Source organism: Lichenostomus cassidix, chromosome W (assembly GCF_008360975.1).
Source record: "Lichenostomus cassidix isolate B80296 chromosome W, HeHo_3.0, whole genome shotgun sequence".
Lineage (NCBI taxonomy): Eukaryota > Metazoa > Chordata > Aves > Passeriformes > Meliphagidae > Lichenostomus > Lichenostomus cassidix.
In genome coordinates this window covers 3725664-3746464 of record NC_139510.1, presented here as the reverse complement: position 1 = coordinate 3746464, position 20801 = coordinate 3725664, and the positions used below count along the sequence as shown (strand labels likewise).

The 20801-nt window shown below is 45.7% G+C and overlaps 1 protein-coding gene, 1 long non-coding RNA gene and 2 pseudogenes across 5 annotated transcripts in view; 2 read left to right on the top strand and 2 right to left on the bottom strand.

The window, feature by feature from the left end:
• LOC146425334 (uncharacterized) overlaps positions 1–11143 on the top strand; it is a 36303-nt pseudogene extending 25160 nt beyond the window's left edge. Inside the window, exon 2 of the transcript XR_014846508.1 lies at positions 11116–11143. The product of XR_014846508.1 is annotated as an uncharacterized LOC146425334 (transcript). The remainder of the gene's footprint in view (positions 1–11115) is intronic.
• LOC146425329 (uncharacterized) overlaps positions 1–20801 on the top strand; it is a 440420-nt gene that overhangs the window by 272385 nt on the left and 147234 nt on the right. The gene's annotated exons all lie outside the window — the stretch shown is intronic.
• LOC146425331 (CBP80/20-dependent translation initiation factor-like) overlaps positions 1–20801 on the bottom strand; it is a 365952-nt gene that overhangs the window by 243794 nt on the left and 101357 nt on the right. For all 3 annotated transcript variants that reach the window (XM_085041609.1, XM_085041610.1, XM_085041611.1), the window contains one exon: positions 3273–3348. In XM_085041609.1, the coding sequence (XP_084897735.1) occupies positions 3273–3348 (76 nt within the window). The remainder of the gene's footprint in view (positions 1–3272; positions 3349–20801) is intronic.
• On the bottom strand, positions 6864–8135 carry LOC146425335 (uncharacterized; annotated as a pseudogene).

Sequence of the window (20801 nt, the reverse complement as noted above, 5' to 3'; positions counted from 1 at the left end):
AGAAACCCTATGTCTTAAGAAGGGAGAAATTCCAGAACTTAAATTGAAATCCATAATTAAAACTGAAGTCATGTTGAAGGATGCTTGGACTGGCCCAGTCACGCTGGAGGATGCTTGGACCACCTCAGTGGTGCTTGGAGGGTGCTCTGACCACCTGTCAGAGACTGAAAATAGTTCATGCCTCAAACATTGATATAAAGTTTTGATCAAAGAAGCCTCCCTGAGGATACCTGGCTGGGACTTTGGACTAAGAGCCACACTGCTGAGATTAGATAAAGGGAAAAGCCTATTGTTCAATCATCTCAGGCTGAGGGAAAGGAATGCATCCACTGAGAAAGGAGTGGTCAAATAGAAAACCCAAATCTATTTGCACTTCAACCATTCTTGTTTCTTTGAGCTTTTGCCCCTTCCACCAGCACGGCGCCTGTCAGTTCTGGCCTTGTGGATTCCCTTAATCTTATCAAGATTAAAAGGGGGCAAAAGGAATCCTTTTGCCATTGAGCACAAGAAATCGCTAGTAATATTAATGACTTCCAAGAAATTATTTGTATAACCACTCCTATCCTGGAGAATGTAATGAATATTCACAAATTTTGCCCATAACACTGTGTCTTTGGGGGTACTGAGGTGTGTGTGTTTGGTGGAAACAATTCCCACACATCCGGTGCACCAAATAAAGCAAATACCCACTTCTCTGACTTGGTCTCTGAAGTGTCTCTGAGCTCAATTGGGACGAATCACCACAGAGGCCGAAGCCACCAGCTGTACTGAGAATCATTTCTGGCTGAGTTTGGGGTGGGGGCAGAGCACAGCCCACAGAAGCCAGGTTTGTACAGTCTTACCCCCCAGCTGAGGGGGGGAGGAGGATGGCGTAACCTCTGGTTGGAGGCAATAAACACTCATCCTCCGTTACACAAACTGGCCCAGCTGTGGAACCCCCAACCCCACAAGCCACATCCACGGGACTTTCACAAGAGGCAGCTGAGGGGGAGTCACAATCCGTCAAAGACCCCCCCAAAGTGCTAGGCCTTGCACCAAAGGAGTGCACGTGATGCAAGCAGAGTCTGCTGCTAGAGACTACCCCCTGCCCCGGGGGGATTTGCCCGGACATTGCCCCTGGCCTGAGTGTATATTAACCCATGGCATTCTGTGCTTTTTGGGGGGACCATCACCACTGAGACCAGCTGAAGAGGACATCAGGACGCCAGTGGGACCCACAGAGTGGTGATACTTCTTTGTCCCTGTCCCTCTCTGTCCCCCCACCTTTCTCCCTACTCCCCCTTTTCTCTCTTTTCTTCTCTCTCTCTCTCTTATTTACTATCAAATAAAACCCATACTATTGACTGGCATATGGTCTTGTTTGCACCTTAATTCAGGCAGAGGTGTTTCCAAAGAACCTTAATAATTGGATCATAACACCGCCCCAGTGGCACTGGAGGATGCCCAGATTGGCCCCTCCGTCCATGTACAGCTGCTGTAAACAACCCCTGAGTTCTTAAACAAAGACAGAACAAGAGTTTATGTATCCCCAACCTGAAAAGCCTCTTCTTCAGGATACAACGCAAACATAACCACAGTGTGGGACAGCCCCATAGAAGGTGGATTGTTCTTCCATAGGCTCATGCAAATATTTTCCCTTATGCTCCCACACACTGCTCCAAAGAGCCATTTAAAACAAGGGATAAAGGCCAACAAAATCACTGTTAGCATTGCACAATTGCATTCAAATCCAGTTAATGACATGTCAGGATTAAACCAGCTGTCTGCAAGTATTTCACTTGTCAATGTCAAACAGGATAAATCCTTATGCAGAACTACCCAGCTCCTAGTTCCCACATGCACATATGATTGTACATGCCTAGGTAAGTGTCTCCAAAATAATGCAGCATTACTCGAGTCTGCCCAGAGGCACAAACAAAACACCAAATCTAGCATTCCCACTAGGTTTTCCATCTTAGAGATGCCACACTAGCAATTAATCTAGATATCAAGGTATATGTTGCAATTAATTTACTAGAGTCAATGGACTCAACCTGGTGTTAGGACAAGATAAGATGACAACTTGGTGTTAGGACATGATCAGATGATAACCAGACCAGGAGGACCTGGCTTATTTAATAGTTGTTGACTGAAAGTTAAACTCTACAGAAGAAAATCAGTTCCTTGCACCAGAGATGGTTTGATTTCTCATTTCCAATTATTCCTCAGGGAAAATCACCTTATTTTTCAGAATTACTGGAGTCTGTATCAGTTGAACCTGATGTTTTCTTCCTGTGACCCAAAGTCCAGACATATCAAGCATGGAAGAGACTGAGAAGGAAGCAGCTGCAGGTTTCCTGGAAAAGTTAGTAGCACTTCTCCACTCCTTCCACTGATTTGTGTATTTAGTGCCAGCTAGCTCACCCAAAAGAAACAATAAGGCAGATCATCCCATGGTTTTCAGGATGAGCAAAGCTTTTCCTCACATGATGCATGAGCAAGAAACCTAACAAGCTCTTTGCTCAGCACTGAACAGTGTAACACTACCACAGCTCATGAGATGTCTCCATCCTTCCCTCTGAAGGCAAAGAGACTTCAGCAAAAACATGCTGAGCATCCTCAGAAACTTGCCCAGCCCAGGACACTCAGATCCATTGAGGACTAGGGCTCTAGAAAGTGAAAAATTACATGATGATGACAAATTGACTTATTTAATTAGACTTTTTAACTGAGGGTCTCATCCTGCTATTTCCCAACATCCAAACGTTAAAGGTCCTTTAACAAGAACTACTGTAACTGGGCTGTATAGAGAGATCTGGAGAGGGAACAGGCTGGAGAAAACATGTAAGTGGATGACCACTGCATATAAACATATGTACACCGCATAGGGGAAACATCTGGGTCAGCACACCATCCCTGCTGGCTTCCTGGCAGCAATTTACTTTGGAGCTGTCAGGAGGGTTGATGCTTTTCAGAATCTCCTTTCCTAAAATATATGGGCTTTGTGTACATATACCTATATATATGTATGTGTATATATATACTGTCCTCAACATTTTACCTCCCAATGAAATCTACATGATAACTGCCCTCACCCACCATTAAGGGTCATTGCAAGGCTTGTTGAAACCACAGGCATAATTCTCCATCATAAACCCCAAAGGACCATAGCTCGGCACATCCAGTCCAGCAGTTTTTCCACTTCTGGGGAGGGTTTTGTAAGGATAGGTAAGGCAGGGAAGGAGCTGCTGGTCTCCACCATAGCATGGGCAGGAGATGTCCTCATCACCTACCTGCCACACTGGAAGGACTTTCTCTATGTCATTCAAGTTGATGCTATCACCATCTTCGAATTTCCCTTTTCCAAGCCTATGGCAAGAAGAAAACAAACAAAACCATGTGAAACCTCACTGGAGCCAAAGTTAATTTACTATTATGGCACATGAGGAAGATTACTTCTTACTGCAATGGACCCTCATGAAAACAGAGGCTGTCTGAAGCGAGTATGCTGTGCATTCAAAACACTCCCACGAAGGCACAAAGCCATTAATACAAAATTAAATGCTTTTCTCAGTCCTGCACCTGCACCATCTGCCACAGCATTCAAATGTTTTCAGTAATAGCAGCAGTGAGAAAACCAAAGGCAATCCTGAGCAGTAGCATTGGGTGATTCAGTTTTCAGTTCCCAGTTCGAGGAAAACCGAAAGCACAGCCCACCTGGACCAAAAAAAAAAAAAAAAGAAAAAAAAAAAGAAAAAAAAAGAAAAAAAAAAGAAAAAAAATACACAAAAAGTAATGAAAAATGTTTCCTTTGAAGCACTTCTCATTTGCTGGTCTTCCACAGGAGCTCCAGTTCCATGGCTGAGAAAGGTGTTGGTGAACAAGCACAAACATACATCTCAGACAGCAAACAGCAATCAGTATAAATACAAACATACAACTTGAAAGGCAAAAACTTGGGGTGACAAGACAAGCACTCAAAGAACAAACACTAAGCTGGCAGCTAAAGGAATTTCTTGTATCAAGAAAGGAAAAAACCAATCCAAAGATAATTACTAACTGGATGCAGAGAGTTTGTAAAAATACAGAAGAAGAAAAAATGGTCAATAAATATCATCCTTCTGCATTTATGAACAATTGATGTGATCTTTTTTATTATGCAAGAATGATAATATATTTTTGATCAATTAATGACAAGGTCTTGTTAAATAACATATATTAAAGAGAAACTTTGATAGCAGCAGACCCAGGTAATCAATGCCTGGAAGTCAGGGAACAACATATTTTGGTGGAATTACAGCAAATGGGGGGGGGGGTGGGAATCCAGAAAAATGGCATATGCTGAAGTACTAGGCTCAAAAAGCAGCAAGCTGAAGGGAAACAATGAATTTAATTAACACCCTAATTGCAACCTGGTCTGGTGGAAGGTGTCTATGCCCATAACAGGAGGGTTGGAACAAGATGGTCTTGAAGGCCCCTTGCAACTCAAACCATTCTGTGATTCTATGATTTATGGGAAATCAGAGGTGTTCAACAATTGACTTTCCCTAATGGATGAAATAGTGACTTTAATTTACAAAGGGAAAAAATTATATAGATATATATTTATATATATGAGAAAAATCAAGTCAAACATCTGGGGACAAGTAATATCAGTTGCAGGAACAGAATGTGCAAGCATACTGTAGGAAAAGGTTGGAGACAGTCCCAGGTTGAATGTCTGATGCTGGACTGTGGCATAAAGGCAGGGGATGAGGATACAGGGATTAGGGGGATGAAGGTAGCTTTCCCCTAGAGACAGCATGCATGTCCGAGCCTGAACTACAGGACCGCAAGCAGCACTGGCAGTCATGTTTCAAAGAGGTTTTAGAGAAATTTCTTGGAGTACAGAAAAAACTAAAATAATTCATGGGCTTGGGAGATATCTCAAATGAAGATAAAATATCAGCTACAAAAGGTTGTTTGAACTGGAAGAGTAAAAGCAGAGCAAGAGCTAATGCTGGAAATTAAAAGCAGATTAATTCAGGTCAGAAATGAGGTACAGTTCCCTGGTTTTCCTTAACCACTCTGCTTTGATTATTCATCATACCATCAAAGTCAGAATCTTCCAATAAAATCCGATGTCTTTCTGGAGGAAAATGCTTCAGCCAAGAAAAACTGACCATGTCAATCAACTGGATGCAACTACGTGGCCAACCTTGGGCAAGTGATTGGACTAAGGAATAAAATGGCCCTTTGGTACTTAGAGTGTAGAAAACATACTGAACAGCATCTTTCTTTTTTTTTTCTATTAATTTGTTCATTGCACAGCTAGCATGATAAAAAATCCACTCAAGCAAGAGGGAAAATGCCTAGCTAGCAGGTGGAGATTCTTGGTTCAGCAAACTGAATCATGCTCAGCAAAGATTTGTCACAGAGCTGATGAATGCACAACACAGACAGCTTTAAATGTTAAAAGATAAAAACAATTTTTTCTGTGCTTTCTCTATTCTAACAGTGGTTACTTATATGACCTGCATTTTGGGAGGTGCATTGCTTGTGCTGACAACATCTGTTTAACTTTTCTGCATATATATTACTTCTTATTCAATTTTTACAGCAGTAATATTTAAGAGTAATTAAATATGTCACCTTCACACTGCCTTCTCTATCTGTTTTCATCCTAGGCCTTCACAGTACACCAGGAACCAGAGGCAAACCACAAAGGAGACCCTGCTGCATCCTCCCTATATGTAGATGGTGTCACTGGCAGGATCACCTGGCAAGCACCATCAACCATGGAGAATATTATATCTTATTATACATAGGGCACCTAATCTTATTTGTCAAAACCATCTGTAAAAATGGGAGTAAACACATCTGTCCTGGTTTGAAAGACAGGTGTCTGCAAAGGAAGATGGGAACCTCCCTCAGAATAGAGAATATGACCTCCCTTCCATCCAAATTATTATAACTTTGAAATCAAAGGGCTTTCAGGCAGAGATATGGGAAAAGGAATAACAGGTTTTTACTAGTATTCATTACAAGGCAATAATACAGAAACAATGGTTTAAACTGACAAAGTCAGAATCCAACCTGCCACCCTGTTGGTCAGGGTGGTGGTAGCAGTCCAGTTAGATGGCGGCTGCAGTCCTGTTGGAGTGATGGATGTGGTCTGTTGAAGCAGTGATCCTGCAGAAAGGTCTGGTCAGTCTCTGGAGGTCCAGTGGTGACTCTCGAGCTCTTGTCCTCTGGGAATCCAGTGGGAGTCGCGCTTCAGTCTTTCCTAAAGTACCTCTCATGTGCACCACAGGGACTTTGTCTCCATTTACTGCGTGCAAAGGTTTGGACTGGGCAGGACCAGCTTGATTGATGGAGCCTCAGGTATTGACCATCCAGGTGGCATTTGTTAGATGCCATTCCCAGTTTTTGAAAGCTCCCCCTCCAAGAGCCTTCAAGGTGTTTTTTAGAAGGCCATTGCATCGTTCCACTTTGCCAGCAGCTGGTGCATGATAAGGAATGTGGTACACCCACTCAATGACATATTCCCTAGCCCAGGTGTTTATGAGGTTATTTTTCAAATGAGTCACGTTGTCTGACTCAATTCTCACAGGGGTACCATGCCTCCACAGGACTTGGTTTTCAAGGCCTACGATGGTGTTATGGGTAGTGGCGTGAGGCACAGGGTATGTCTCCAACCATCCAGTAGTGGCTTCTACCATTGTGAGCACGTAGTGCTTGCCTTGGCGGGTTTGAGGCAGTGTGATGTAATCGATCTGCCAGGCCTCACCATACTTATATTTAGACCACCTTTGACCATACTCCAGGGATTTCACCCGCTTGGCTTGCTTGATGGAAGCACACGTCTCACAGTTATGGATTACCTGGGAGATACAGTCCATGGTTAGATCCACCCCTCAGTCCCATGCCCACTTATAGGTGGCATCTCTGCCCTGATGGCCTGAGGCATCATGGGCCCACCAAGATAGGAGCAGCTCCCCCTTGTGTTGCCAATCCAAATCTATCTGTGACACCTCTATCTTTGCAGCCTGATCTACCTATTCGTTGTTTCGATGTTCCTCATTAGCTCAACTCTTGGGGACATGGGCATCCACATGACAGACTTTCACAGGTAGCTTCTCCACTCGAGTGGCAATACCTCACCATTTGTCAGCAGCCCAGACTGGTCTTCCTCTATGCTGCCAGGTGGCCTTTTTCTACCTTTCCAACCAACCCCACAGAGCATTGGATACCATCCAGAAATCACTGTAGAGGTATAGCTTTGGCCACTTCTCTCTTTCAGCAAGTCCAGGGCCAACTGAATGGCTTTGAGTTCAGCAAGTTGGCTTGATCCACCTTCTCCTTCTGTAGCTTCTGCAACCTGTCTTGTGGGGCTCCATATGGCTGCTTTCCATTTTTTATTTGTCCCTACAATGTGACAGGAACTGTCCGTGAAAAGAAAGAGCGTAGCGTGTTTCATCTTGTGGCAGTTGGTTGTAGGGTAGAGCTTCCTCTGCACGAGTCACCTGTTCCTGCTCCTCTTCATCAGTCAGTCCAAAATTTTTGCCTTCGGGCCAATTTGTAATTATTTCCAAGATCCCAGGGCGATTCGGGTTTCCAATATGGGCGCCCTGTGTGATGAGGGCAATCCATTTGCTCCATGTAGCATCGGTGGCATGGTGGGTAGAGGGAACCTTTCCCTTGAACATCCACCCCAGCACCGGCAGTCAGGGTGCAAGGAGAAGTTGTGCTTCCATACCAATTACCTCTGAGGCAGATTGGACACCTTCATAGGCTGCTAGGATTTCCTTCTCGGTGGGTGTGTAGTTGGCTTCGGACCCTCTGTAACTTCAGCTCCAGAATCCCAGTGGTCAGCCTCAAGTCTCGCCAGGCACCTTCTGCCACAGGCTCCAGGACAGACCATTGCCCCTGGCTGCAGAGTAGAGCACATTCTTCACTTCTGGTCCTGTCCTGACTGGGCCAAGGGCTACTGCATGAGCGAGCTGCTTGATCTGGACGAAGGCTTGTTGTTGTTCAGGGCCCCAGTGGAAATCATTCTTCTCGCGTGTCACCAGGTAAAGAAGGCTCACAATTTGGCTGTACTCGGAGACATGCATCCTCCAGAAACCTATGGCACCTAGGAAAGCTTGCATCTCCTTCTTGTTTGGTGGAGACATCGCTGTGATCTTATTGATGACCTCCATGGGAATCTGATGCCGTCCGCTGTGGCAACACAGACTCTTTCCCATGGGAATTTTCTCTTCTTCTTCCTGTGTTTTTTATAAAGTTTGGATGTTATTGAAACGGTCTCTGGAAAGATAGGTGATTCAAGCCTGGCCAATCGGCCTAGGGGGAGGTTTGGAATTGACCCAATCCGGACGACCTTTGAAAGTCTATATAAGTTTTGAAATTAATTAATAAATTCAGATTTGTGCCACATTTGATCTGGCCTGGTTCTTTCACTCCGCTAGCGGTTCAACAGTGACAGTCCATCTTGCCATTTCACTCCCAGGAACTGGATCTCTCGGGCAGGTCCCTTGACTTTGCTCTTTTTTATAGCGAAGCCAGCTTCCAGGAGAATCTGGATGATTTTCTCTTCTTTCTCAAATACTTTAGTTGCCATGTTCCACCACACAATGATGTCATCGATTTACTGCAGATGTTCCGGAGCCTCACCCCCTTCCAGTGCAGCCTGGATCAGCCCATGGCAGATGGTGGGACTGTGCTTCCACCCCTGGGGCAGTCGGTTCCAAGTGTACTGCATGCCCTTCCAGCTGAAAGCAAACTGAGGCCTGCACTCTGCTGCCAGAGGAATGGAGAAAAATGCATTTGCAATGTCAGTAGTGGTGTACCACTCTGCTGCTCTGGACTCCAGCTCATACTGGAGCTCCAACATGTCCGGCACAGCAGCACTCAGCAGTGGAGTCACTTCATTTAAGGCACAATAGTCCACAGTCAATCTCCATTCTCCTTCAGATTTGCGCACAGGCCAGATGGGGCTGTTGAAGGGTGAGTGGGCCTTGCTGACCACCCCTTGGCTCTCCAGCTCACAGATCATCTTGTGGATGGGAATCACGGCATCTCGATTTGTCCGGTACTGCCAGCGGTGCACTGTTGAGGTGGCAATTGGTACACTTTGCTCCTCTACCTTCAAGAGTCCAACTGCAGAAGGGTTCTCTTGATAGTCTAGGCAAGGTGTTCAGTTGCCTAATGCCCTCTGTCTCCACAGCAGCTATCCCGATTCCCACTTGAGTCCTTTCAGGTCTTTGAAATAGCCGTTTCGGAGGAAATCTATGCCCTGAATATATGGGGCCTCTGGATCAGTCATGATGGGATTTTTCTGCCACTCCTTCCCAGTCAGGCTCACCTTGGCTTCCACCAGGGTCAACTGCTGTGATCCCCCCCATTACCCCAGCAATAGAAATGGGTTCTGCCCCCGCATGTCCCAACGACATTAGGGTATACTGCGCACCTGTATTAAACCAACACTTCATATTTTTGTGGCTCTGATGATGCCAGGCCATCGGATCCACACTGTCCAAAAGACGTGGTTTTCCTGTGCCTCTACCTGGCTAGAGGCAGGGCCCCTCTAGCCCTGGTTATCATTCCCTTCCTGGGCATACATTCCAGAGGTTCCTTCAAGGGGATCTGACCCATCATCTTCCCTTCTGTTGTACCTAGCAGGTTGGCCGCTGAGGCTACCTTTGCTTTAGCGGAACCCCCTCGGCCAGCATTTTCCTCTTTATGCTGATGCACCTGTGCTACCAGGACAAAAGTGGGCTTCCCATCTCACCTTCTCATGTCTTCCCCATGGTCATGCAGAAAAAACCACAACTCAGCTCGTTGGGTGTACCCTCTCTCCCTAGCTGGGCAATGTTGGGCTCTGGTTTTAGGGCCTGTGACTCTCACTTGTGTCACACTGTTTTCCTCACCTCCTCCTTCCACTCCCTCATCTCCTCTTTCAACTCCTTAACCACAGCAGAGACATGAGCCTGCATCGGGCCATTGATCACACTTGCGTAATATCTGAGCTTGTCAGCTACGGAACCCCCTGTCTCTCAGTTGTCATCGACACTAATTGTTGCAATCAAGGTGACGTATTGGGATGGCCCTAGATTTGCCAGGTTCCACAACATTTGCCCTGTACACCTAACCCTGTCAGGATCATTACGGTGCTGCCCGTCCCTTCTAAAGAGTACCTCTAATACTGCCACTTCTCTCAGCTCTTGGATCCCTTCCTCAATGGTCTTCCAGGGCAATCTACGCTAGTGGTCCTGCGTTCTGTCTCTGTGAACAAACTTCTCTCTTACACCCATTAAAAGCCACTCCCAGAAAGGTGCCCTGGCTCCCTCGCAAACACCTTGTCAACACCCGGGTCCTGGGTCAGGGATCCCAAATACCTTTCCTTGCCACCATCCAGCTGCACGCCTGGGCCCATGAGGTCCCAAACCCAAAGTAACCAGGTCTAATAAGCCTCGCACCCCTGCCGCACAATGTCGTTTCGCAGATTAAGGAGACTGTCATACGACAGGGACTAGGTGATGATTTCAGGCTCTGGCTCCTTTGCTGGTTGTGAGGGCCCTGGTTCCCCATCATCATTAACTGGGCATACTGATTTGGTCTTATACTTCTTCCACTGCACAGGGGCAACTGCTGCTGGCTGTGACTGCCCTTGCAGTTCAGCTGGAAACTGGATGGTTGTAACTTCCTTGGCTTCCACTGCTGCACCATCAGACTCTCCCTTTCTGGGGCAGGGAGAGGGCTTCCCACCAACTGGGGAAGTGTATTCACTCAGCACTTTGCGCATCTCCTCCACCAGTACCCCCACCCAATCTGGACAATTCATTTCTGGGGTAGGCTGTTGAGCAGGGTCAGGCTCGGGGGCAAGGCTGGGCTCAGGGACAGGGTCAGGCTTAGGGGCAGAGTTGGGCTTGGGAGCAGGGTTGGGCTTAGGGGCAGGGTCCCTAGGCTCAGGGGCAGGGTCCCTTGGCTCAGGGGCAATATCCCTAGGCTCTGGGGCAGCATCCTTAGGCTCTGGGGTGGGAGTTAGAGTGGTTACCCAGGGCAGTCTTACCTTATCTCTGAACACTAAGTAGAATAGACATATTAGCAACACCAGCCACTGATTTAGGGGGGGCTAGAATTTATTAATTTAAGAGAACTAGAAGCTGGATAATAATAATAATTTTTGAACTGATTTAGAAGGCCAGAGATTGGATAATGATTTACTAAGATTTGCTTGCTGAAGACAATGTATTATTCACTTAATGATTTTGTACCTACCTAGTATCGGGGAGAATATAGAGAAGAGAGCCAAATAATTGAGAAAGACTACTGAGTGTGACCGAACATCCTGCTCTCGCACCCCAGAACTGGTACAAGTTAGTTCTAAGGCTTGGACTTGGACCAAGAACCAAGGGAACATGCGCAAGGGAACAGGGTCAGGAGTTCATCCTGAGGAAGACTACTAACTTCATCCCTCATTAATCATTCGGGACCCTCACCCACAATTAATCTGTGACACTGCACTTGCGCGAACATATTTAAGTGAACTTTGAATTCATTATAATACAAAGCGGGGATAGGTAATGAATATGTATAGGGGCATTGTGCAACTTTATGCATATATAACCTGTAATGTAATATAAACCAAGTGAAGTGCTGCTGATGGTGTGCATGCCTTTGGAGGGGCTACCCCCCATGCACCCCAGCTGGAATAAACACATACCTTGTTCATAACTATTTGAGTTATGGAGTCAATCCGCGCCTCACCACTGTACGATATCATTAGCATTTAGACAGTATCTGAACCCTGTGAACACTGGTGGGGTAGACCCAAAGAAATGGCTGAAAGGTTGAAAGAAAACTTCACCTGGTGTTACTTCCTCATAATAGGTACCATTATTAAAGAGACTCCAGAAACATACACTTAGTGTGTCATAGCCCTGTATCCATGTGCCTGCCATCCAGAGGAAGTTAAAAATCCATGAATTTCTCACCTTATTAACGCATTGTGCGAACTGGATAGTGGTCACAATAGCCTTAGCCAGAGGACCCATGTTTAGGGAAGGAGCTGCAAATGGGAACAATATGGCCACAACCATGTGCCGCCTGAACCAAGGTATGCTAGACCACTTGGTGCCACTTAGTGAGGTTTCTATGTTCAGCACACTAAAGTAAGTTACCCAGAAACTGTTATTCCTTTTGCACCCTTTTCTCTTTATGCCTTCCCGCCCCACTTGGGCACCATAATCTGTCCTGGCTTGTAAAACAGGTGTCTGCAAAGGAAGGTGGGTGTGGAAAGCTGGCTTGTAGAGAAGGGGCATGCCGACGTAGACAAATTGCTTCTTAACAAGCCGCTTCTTAACAATAGCCATATTTAGCCAATTATTAATTAGATGCCTGTGTCCAATCAGCGATCTAGGTCACCATGACCTTGCTGCAACATAGAGGTTGTGGGAGCCGTCGAGAATGCAGTAATTGCTAACAAGAATGCAGAAATCAGGCATTATAGATAACATGTATCTATGTTTAAGGCAAGTAGCCAAACTTAGGGCGTGGAAGTATATAACCAATAATATTGTACGATTACAGAATATGCATGATCTAGTTAACTACACTATAAAACTGTATACTGTAGATCAATAAACTGAAGCTTGTAGTAAACCCATATTGGATTGTCAAGCCTCCGTTTCTCGGCAGGTGGGAACCTCCCTTAGAATAGAGAATATGACCCCCCTTCCATCCAAATTATTATAACTTTGAAATCAAGGGACTTTCAGGCAAAGATATGGGAAAAGGAATGACAGTTCTTTGCTAGTATTCATTACAAGGCAATAATACAGAATCAACGGTTTAAACTGACAAAGTCAGAATACAACCTGCCACCCTGTTGGTCAGGGTGGTAGTAGCAATCCAGTTAGATGGTGGCTGCAGTCCTGTTAGAGTGATGGATGTGGTCTGTTGAAGCGATGATCCTGCAGAAAGGTCTGGTCAGTCTCTGGAGGTCCAGTGGTGACTCTTGAGCTCTTCTCCTCTGGGAATCCAGTGGGAGATGTGCTCCAGTGTTTCAGAGTCTGAGTTTTTTTGCAGGTGGGAATGTTCATTTCCTCCCCTCTGGGCAGGGCATCTCACAATGGGATGATGTAATCTTATGAGTCACTCCCGGAGACCTTGATGGCTCATTAGCAGTGATAGCCCCCCGGGATGGTGTTATCAGGGCTGAGTCTCAGGAATTCCATGAGTCATTCCCAGAGACCTTGATGGCCCATTAGCGGAGATAGCACCCCGAATAGTGTTATCAGGGCTGAGTTAGGCTGAAAATAAAGACCACTGCCCTACCTGTTTTTAACAGCTTATGAAGATTGTACTGGAATACATTTGGTTACACCTTCCATGTAACCTAAGACTCTAAGGCACATAGTGACTTAAGAATTTAGTGTCACATTGTTTCAAATATTCTGAAAATTTTTCTTTATATACCTACAGTAAATATTTACAGTGCAGAAAAAAAAGTCTTATCTAGTTGTGTGAATCTGCCTGTCACTATATGGTATGGGAGCCTTCTGCAGATGCTGAGCCTGGGCTGGGATTGCTGCCATGGCTTTTCTAATCAAGATGTGCAGCCCATACATATGGTATTGGCCAGTACTTTGGCAAAACCAATGTATCAACAGAAAAACTTCTCTGAAAGAGGATTTCCATCCCCATATGCAACGTGGCAATGATACATCACCTGCAATCTTCTACACCCCTCCTTTTAGAACCGTTCTGATTTTTTCCTTCACATATGTCCTGAACAATAAGGAGAGGAAAACCCAAACGATAGAATAGAAGAGAATAATTTAGGTTGGAAAAACCTCTAAGATCAAGTCCAACTGTTAACCCAGCGCTGCCAAGAGTGAAAAACAAAGTTCACTCTCCTGTTAGAATTTGAAAAGTTTAATAAAGGAAAATTTGGGACAAATACAATAAAGCAAAAGTAACAGCGCTGGGTGCTTAGCCTTAGCCAGAAACACATTTGTTACCAATGATGACAATCCTTACATACCCTTCCTATTGCATCAGTCAAATATGTATTCATGAATAATTATACATATTCAAACTTTTCCCCAAACTAGTTTGCATGTTCCAGGAACTTTTTAGCATGGCCCCTCCTCTGATCCACCTTTTTAGAGCATATGCAGTCCTCTTGGTTGTGATCTTGAGGGTTGTGTATCACCCCCACAAAGGCCCCCTGTTCTGTGGTTTCAGCAGGTAACAGTTGCTGATAGTTGAAATGTCAGTGGCAGGGTTCCTTGTCATGCCCATTCCTCAAATGTTATCCAGCCACGCAGGTGGTTTAGTTTTTTCAGTTATTGTAAGTACTCTAAAAGAACCATATCAGCTATTTTGCAACTATGTCTAAGTTAAGTTAGCCATAAAAATAAAGGCATTAATTGTTATTACACAACTATATCTTTATAACAAAGCTACTTCAGTAAGAATTAACATTATACATATAGCATCCTTTTTAATATTTGCGAAAAGCCAATACTATAATATGTGTTTATCACGCAAGCACACCACTAAACCATGTCCCTGAGTGCCACATCTACATGTCTTTTAAATCCCTCCAGGGATGGTGACTCTACCACTTCCCTGGTCAGCCTGTTCCAGGGCTTGACAACCCTTTCCGTGAAGAATTTTTCTCTAATATCCAAGCTAGACTTCCCTTGGTGCAACCTGAGGTAATTTCCTCTTGTCCTATCACTTGTTACTTGGGAGAAGAGACTGACCCTCACTTCGCTACATCCTCCTTTCAGGGAGTGTTTGTTTCTCAATCTCCAAAGAATCTGGAGAGAAAGAGTGATGGTCATCTAAGCAACATCAGTGATCCTCTTGGTGCCAGTATGCATTTATTTGTCTTAACCAACCAACAATCAAAGAGAAATCGAGCAATACCATAGAAGCCCCTGGAGACTGTCACCACAAAAAGGAGCTGTTTAATATTTTCACAGTTTTATGGCTAGCAGGGGATGAACACTTGGATCCACTGATTTAGGGGACTAGGAGTTAGATAATAATTTACTAGGGGCTGCTTGCTAAAACAATGTATACAGCTTGCTTAACATTTCTTGCGCTTGCCAAGCAGAAAGGGAGGATGCAAAAGGAATGCAAGACCATTGATAAGGGGAAGCAACCATGACCAGATATCCTGTTTTCGGACCCTGAAACCAGCCCGAGTCAGCTTTAAGGTTTGGACTTGAACCAGAAACTCAGGGAGTATGTGCAAGGAGGCAGGGTGAAGAGTTCAACCCGAGGAATACTCCTTACTTCATCCCCTGGAGACCCCTGGAGACCCCTGCTCACCACCGCCAGACAGCACTGCTCAAGCGCAAGCACATTTAAATGAACTTTGGACTCATTAAAATACGAAGCGGGGCTAGATAATGAATATGTATAGGGGCTTTGTGTAACTTCATGCATATGCAACCTCTAACCTGATATAAACCAAGTGAAGTGCTGCTGGCAGCACACGTCTTTGGAGGGGCTACCTCACATGCGCCCCAGCGCTGGAATAAAACACACCTACTTTATAACTTTTGCAAGTTGTGGAGTCTATCCACACATCACTACATTTATCACATTGATGCTCTCTCCTTCCCTGAAATCTTGCCAGGAACAGCACAAGAGTGGTCACCTGCAACCAGGATCAGCAGTAAGCCAAGATCTTTACTCCAATATTCTGAGATGTTTAAATCTAGGAGACTTGGATCTACAAAACTTAGATCCAGCATGGTCTAAAGACTGAACTCTACCAAGCAAGGCAAAAATACAGTGAACAACTCTGCTTTAGCCCAGAACTGGATGACAGAAGAGTCAGATAGATAGACTGATTATAGCATTCTCAAACCCCATGTGTGCTCCAGCACCTTTTCCCCACGTTCTCCACATGAGCCATGCCACCAAGTTAGTATTCTTACAAAAAGGGAGAAGTTAGTGTTATAAATGAAGTCATGGAGTTGGCTTTCGTAAAGAGTTATGAGGTATTTGTTATGGTTATTTGTTAATGGTTGTGTATATGTTATGGTTACCTCTGCTAATTTGTTATGACTAATTGTTAAATGTTATGATTTACTCTATAAATTTGTTATGGCTAACTGTTAAATGTTATGGTTACCTCTATAGACTTGTTGTGGCTAATTGATAAACCTCTATTGATTTGTTATGGCTAATTGTTAAATGTTATGGTTAAGAAAGGTGGGAGAAGTGGGTGTTAATTAGCATAAGGGGAGAGCTGGGCAAGAAGTTAACCTATCAGAAGACCCTAGAAATGACAAGCCAATAAGGACTGAAGACAACGAGCCAATCGGAGCACCTGAAGGAGGCGGGGTTAGGGGCTTATAAAAACTGTATCTCCTAGCCAGGAGGTGTGCCTCTGGCTTCCCCCCATTGGTGGCTAAAAGCACCCAGCACTGTTCCCTCTACTTTGTGGAATGAGTTTTTTGTTTTGTCCCCTATTATCTTTTTTGTTAATCAATGTTTAAAATTTTTCAATAGTGAGCTTTGTTTCTCACAATTGGAAGCTCGTCAGGGATAAAAGCATCGTCTTCATGACCCTGAAAGATTCCAGGTAAGAGGCACTCCCTGCCAATCTCTTTTTTAGGCGGCTCAGCTGGCTTCTTTCGGTGCCGTCGGATATTGCTGGCCAATTCCCGGAGACAAGAAGGGACCCACAAAGTAGATGTAAGAAGAAAGAAGGTACCTGGAGCTCCCTCCAGTTTGTGGAGTGGCCCACAAACCAGGTGCACTGGGGGCTGGATGGGAAAAGATTGTAAGTAGCGTTCAGTGGGAAAGGCCCCCCCCTTAGAGTGTGAGTGAGATGTGGACTGGCAGCCAGATCCACGAAGCAAGTCTGGAGTCCTTCTAACTGCAGTTCTGTCCCTCCGCAAGGAGGTCGGCCGGTGAAGGGAGGAAGTGCAAGGAGACGAGTGAGTGAGCCCCCCGGAAATCTTCGCAGGTGTTTGCCTCAGATTAAGAGAGAGTTCTGGACCTAGCGGTTCCAGAGCAAGCAGAAGGGAGTTGGGAACTTGTCTGTTGGATTCTGGAAGTTTCCAAACTCAAAAGGAAAGGGTGGTGAGGCTTGTATCTCAAGAGGTAGAAGGTTTTGGAAGGGTAAAGGGATACAAGAGTGTCCTAGGTTGCAATATAGATGTAGTTTTCTATTACCACCAGCTGTGGGCCGTTAGCTGCTATCACCTGCTAATGACCCACTCCGGATGACAGGCAATGGGCCATCCGTGAGCTGTTATCACCTGCTAATGACTCACCCCGGATGACAGGCAATGGGCCATCAGGGACCCACCGTGTGACTCATGGACTTATCTCATCCCATTGTGGGATGTTCTGTCCAGGAGGGAGGAGCCAGGTGTTCCCACCTGGATATAATCTGGCCTTGGAACTGCCTGAGGGAGCCCTGTCTACTGGGTTCCCAGAGGACAAGAGCTACCACTGGATCTTCAGCTGGAGACTAGACCTTCACAGGATCACCACTTCAACTGGACTACTTCAGTTGGACTGCTACTACCACCCTAACAGGGTGTTAAGTTGTATCTGACTTTGTCAGTGCTTTTCCTTGTATTATTTCACTTATTTTTAATTTCAATCCTGACTTGTGATCTCCCACTGGCTTGTTTTCAAACCAATACAAAGAGGTGGAAAGAAAAGTTTTGGAAAGGTAATGGGACGTTACCGGGGAGTAGTGATCGGGGATAAAATCCCGGTGGACTCCTGGTGTCTCAGGAGAGTGGGGAGACTCTTGAGGAAATTCTGGGAGTCTCCCAGTGGAAAAATCTGAGGTGGATGGGGAGGGAGCGGTTCTCTGAGTCAACCCATCCGAAGAACCATTGTGTTGGCTAGCCAAAGTAAAAGGGAGTTGGGAACTTGGCCGTGGGATTCTGGAAGTTTCTAAACTCAAATAAATTCTGGGAGACTCCCAGTGGAAAAGAGAGTGTGTTGTGGCCACAGAAAGAATGAGAATGAGTGAGTGAGGTTTTGTGTGTCTGTGAAATTAAGGTGGGGAGATTTTACCTGGGATTTTGGAAGTCTCCGGTGGTGGGGAGACTTTGCCTGGAGTTCTGGGAATCTCCGGTGAAAGGTTCAGTCGAAGTTCTTACGAAAGGTGCGGGGACTTGGTCTCCGGTGGAGGATCCTGTGGCTGTGTGTGTGTGTTTGCCGGTGAGAGACGCCGGCTTGAAACTGTTTCTGTGTGTATAAAACTGTTACTGTGTGTGCATGCTGGCTGGAAACACTGGCTCAAAACTGTTTTTTGTGTGTGTGCCGGCGAGAGATGCCAGCTTGAAACTCTTTCTCTGTATGTGTGCTGGCGGGAGACGCCATTTTGAATTTTTTGGCGGGAGCACTAATTTTGAAGTTTTTGGCAGGAGACGCCATTTTGAATTTTTCAGTGGGAGACACCTTTTTGAATTTTGAATTGTTGTTTACATAGCAACAGTAGATAAGCTAAGGAAAACTAGGGGAACTACGTTCCCTCAATGCATGTATGGAGGGAGTAAAACCATCAGATCCAAATCCCTGTCCTAAATGCTCTGAGTGTCACAGTGCCAAGTGGGTTTTAGTACAGTGTGCAGGTTGCCAGGCTCAGTGGTATAGTGCCCCTTCCTACTTGCAAGAACCATGAGTTGAATGCAAGGCTGATTTGGGTGTGAGGAGTATGCCTGGGTAAAAGAAATAAAGGAGAGTGAGAGAAGATTGTGCATGGTGCTGTGAATTGGTGTAAAGGGGGAGTGACCGGACAGGGAGGGACCAGGGGAACCCCACTCCCTTAGTGTCCTGCTACTGAGGCTTGAGAAACTGTAAAAGCTTAAAGGAGGTGGGACACTAGGTGGCAGACAGGACAAAGGGTGAGGTGTGAAATAACAGGCTAGAAAATGGGACAAGAGGGGAGTAAGACACAATCAGAAAGGAATGAAACAAGAAAATCAATAGCTTCATGCCACCAGATAGCCCCCTGGGGGTTAAATTGGCAAATTTAGAGAAGGACCCTTCTACCAAGAAGTTAAATAAAGTAAAAATGATTCAATATTGTATGATAGAATGGACAAAGGAAGAAATAAGATCTGACCATGTCTATTGGCCCAGGTATGGATCCTCAGAAAATTGGATTTGCCAAGCCTTGAATACTTTTGTAAATAAAAGAGAACCTTTTGACCCCAAAGAGGGTAAATATGCAGCCTGCTGGGTTGGTAATGCAATTAAGACCACTAGTGTGAAGGCATTTAAGTTATCAGAGGCTGATAAGGAGGAACAGGCTAAGGAGAGAGGGGAGAAAGTATGGGACCCCTTAGATGTGTTAACTCCCCTGTGGTCCCCTTTCCCAGCAGGCCCAGTACTTCCAATGGCCCCTATTCCCACTAGACCAGTTACTCCTGCTGCTTTGCGCTCCGAAAAGCAGCCGAACGCCAAGAAGCAGCAAAGAAGGGTGAACGGCCGCCCCGAACACGCTCCGGACACGCCGCGGCAGCAAAGCACACGGGCGAACGGTGGGGCCTGGGGGGACGGTAGCGCGCCAGGAAAGTGGTAGAAACGAAGGAGGCGTAGGCTCTTGCGCTTGGGATTCCAGGAGGTTTATTGAAGGATCGCAGGGAAAGGTGAAGGGCAGCGAGGATGGCGGAGAACGGGGGACGGCAGCGGGGCAGGAATCCAGAACGCAAGAGCGCAGAACAAAGGCTGTGCAGGGTTAAAAGGGGGGGAAACAGGGAGTGGCCAGCCCTGAAGGGCCAACCAGGGAAAGTCCGAGGGGAGAAGGACAGGGGTACAAACCAGTAACCATACAGTGAGGGAGGGTACAAAGCTTTTAAACCAATGGGGTGCTGTGCTGGGGGGGAATATTCTGGAGCATAAACCATAAATGGGATAAAGGCAGGGAGGTGCACAAGGCCAATAAGCTTATGACATGGCATATAGTAATGCTTTCAGCTGCAGGGTCCTCTGGGTTGTGGCAAGCTTGTCACCCTAACTTCGACAGTGATAGCTTTCACCTCAGACCCAGGATTCCTCTTCCACGGTCACTGACCCATGCTGCTGGTCGCCCAGGCTGATCTGCCAAAGGGCCGCCGCAACATATTCCTACTGCCTCTCCAATTCCAGTGGGGTTACCCAATTACCCTTATCCAATTATTCCCTCCACCTCAAAAACAACCCGTTCCTCGGATGAACCATCTGGATCATCCGGCCCTAGTTTCATGTATGAGGGACCTTAGGCAAATACTTGGGGAAAACTAGCTCTCAGGCAAGAAGGTGAAGGAGAAAGGAGGATTAGCTTTTTCCCATTGCGGGAGGTACCGATGGGGGGAGCTCAAGGGGGGATAGGTTTTGTTAATGCCCCACTAACCTCTTCAGAGGTAAGAGCCTTTAAAAAGGAAATAAATGGGTTATTAGAAGGCCCAGTCAGAGTGGCAGAAAAATTTGATCCGTTTTTAGGCCGAAATATCTATATGTGGGATGAAATGGAATCTATTATGAATATTTTATTTTCCCCAGAAGAAAGACAACTGATTAGGGCAGCAGGAATGAGGATTTGGGAAAGGGAAAACCAGCAAGGCCCGCCAGGAGAACATAAAATGCCATTAACGGCCCCAAATTGGAATCCAAATGATGAGGCAGGTAGGAGGAACATGAATGATTACAGGAATTTGCTTATAAAAGGAGTAAGGGAGGCAGTACCTTGAGGAAATAACATGGCTAAAGTATTCAAAGGGCAGCAAGGGAAGGATGAAACACCAACAGAGTGGCTGGAAAGACTCTGCAGGAATATCCAACAATATTCAGGGATGGACCCC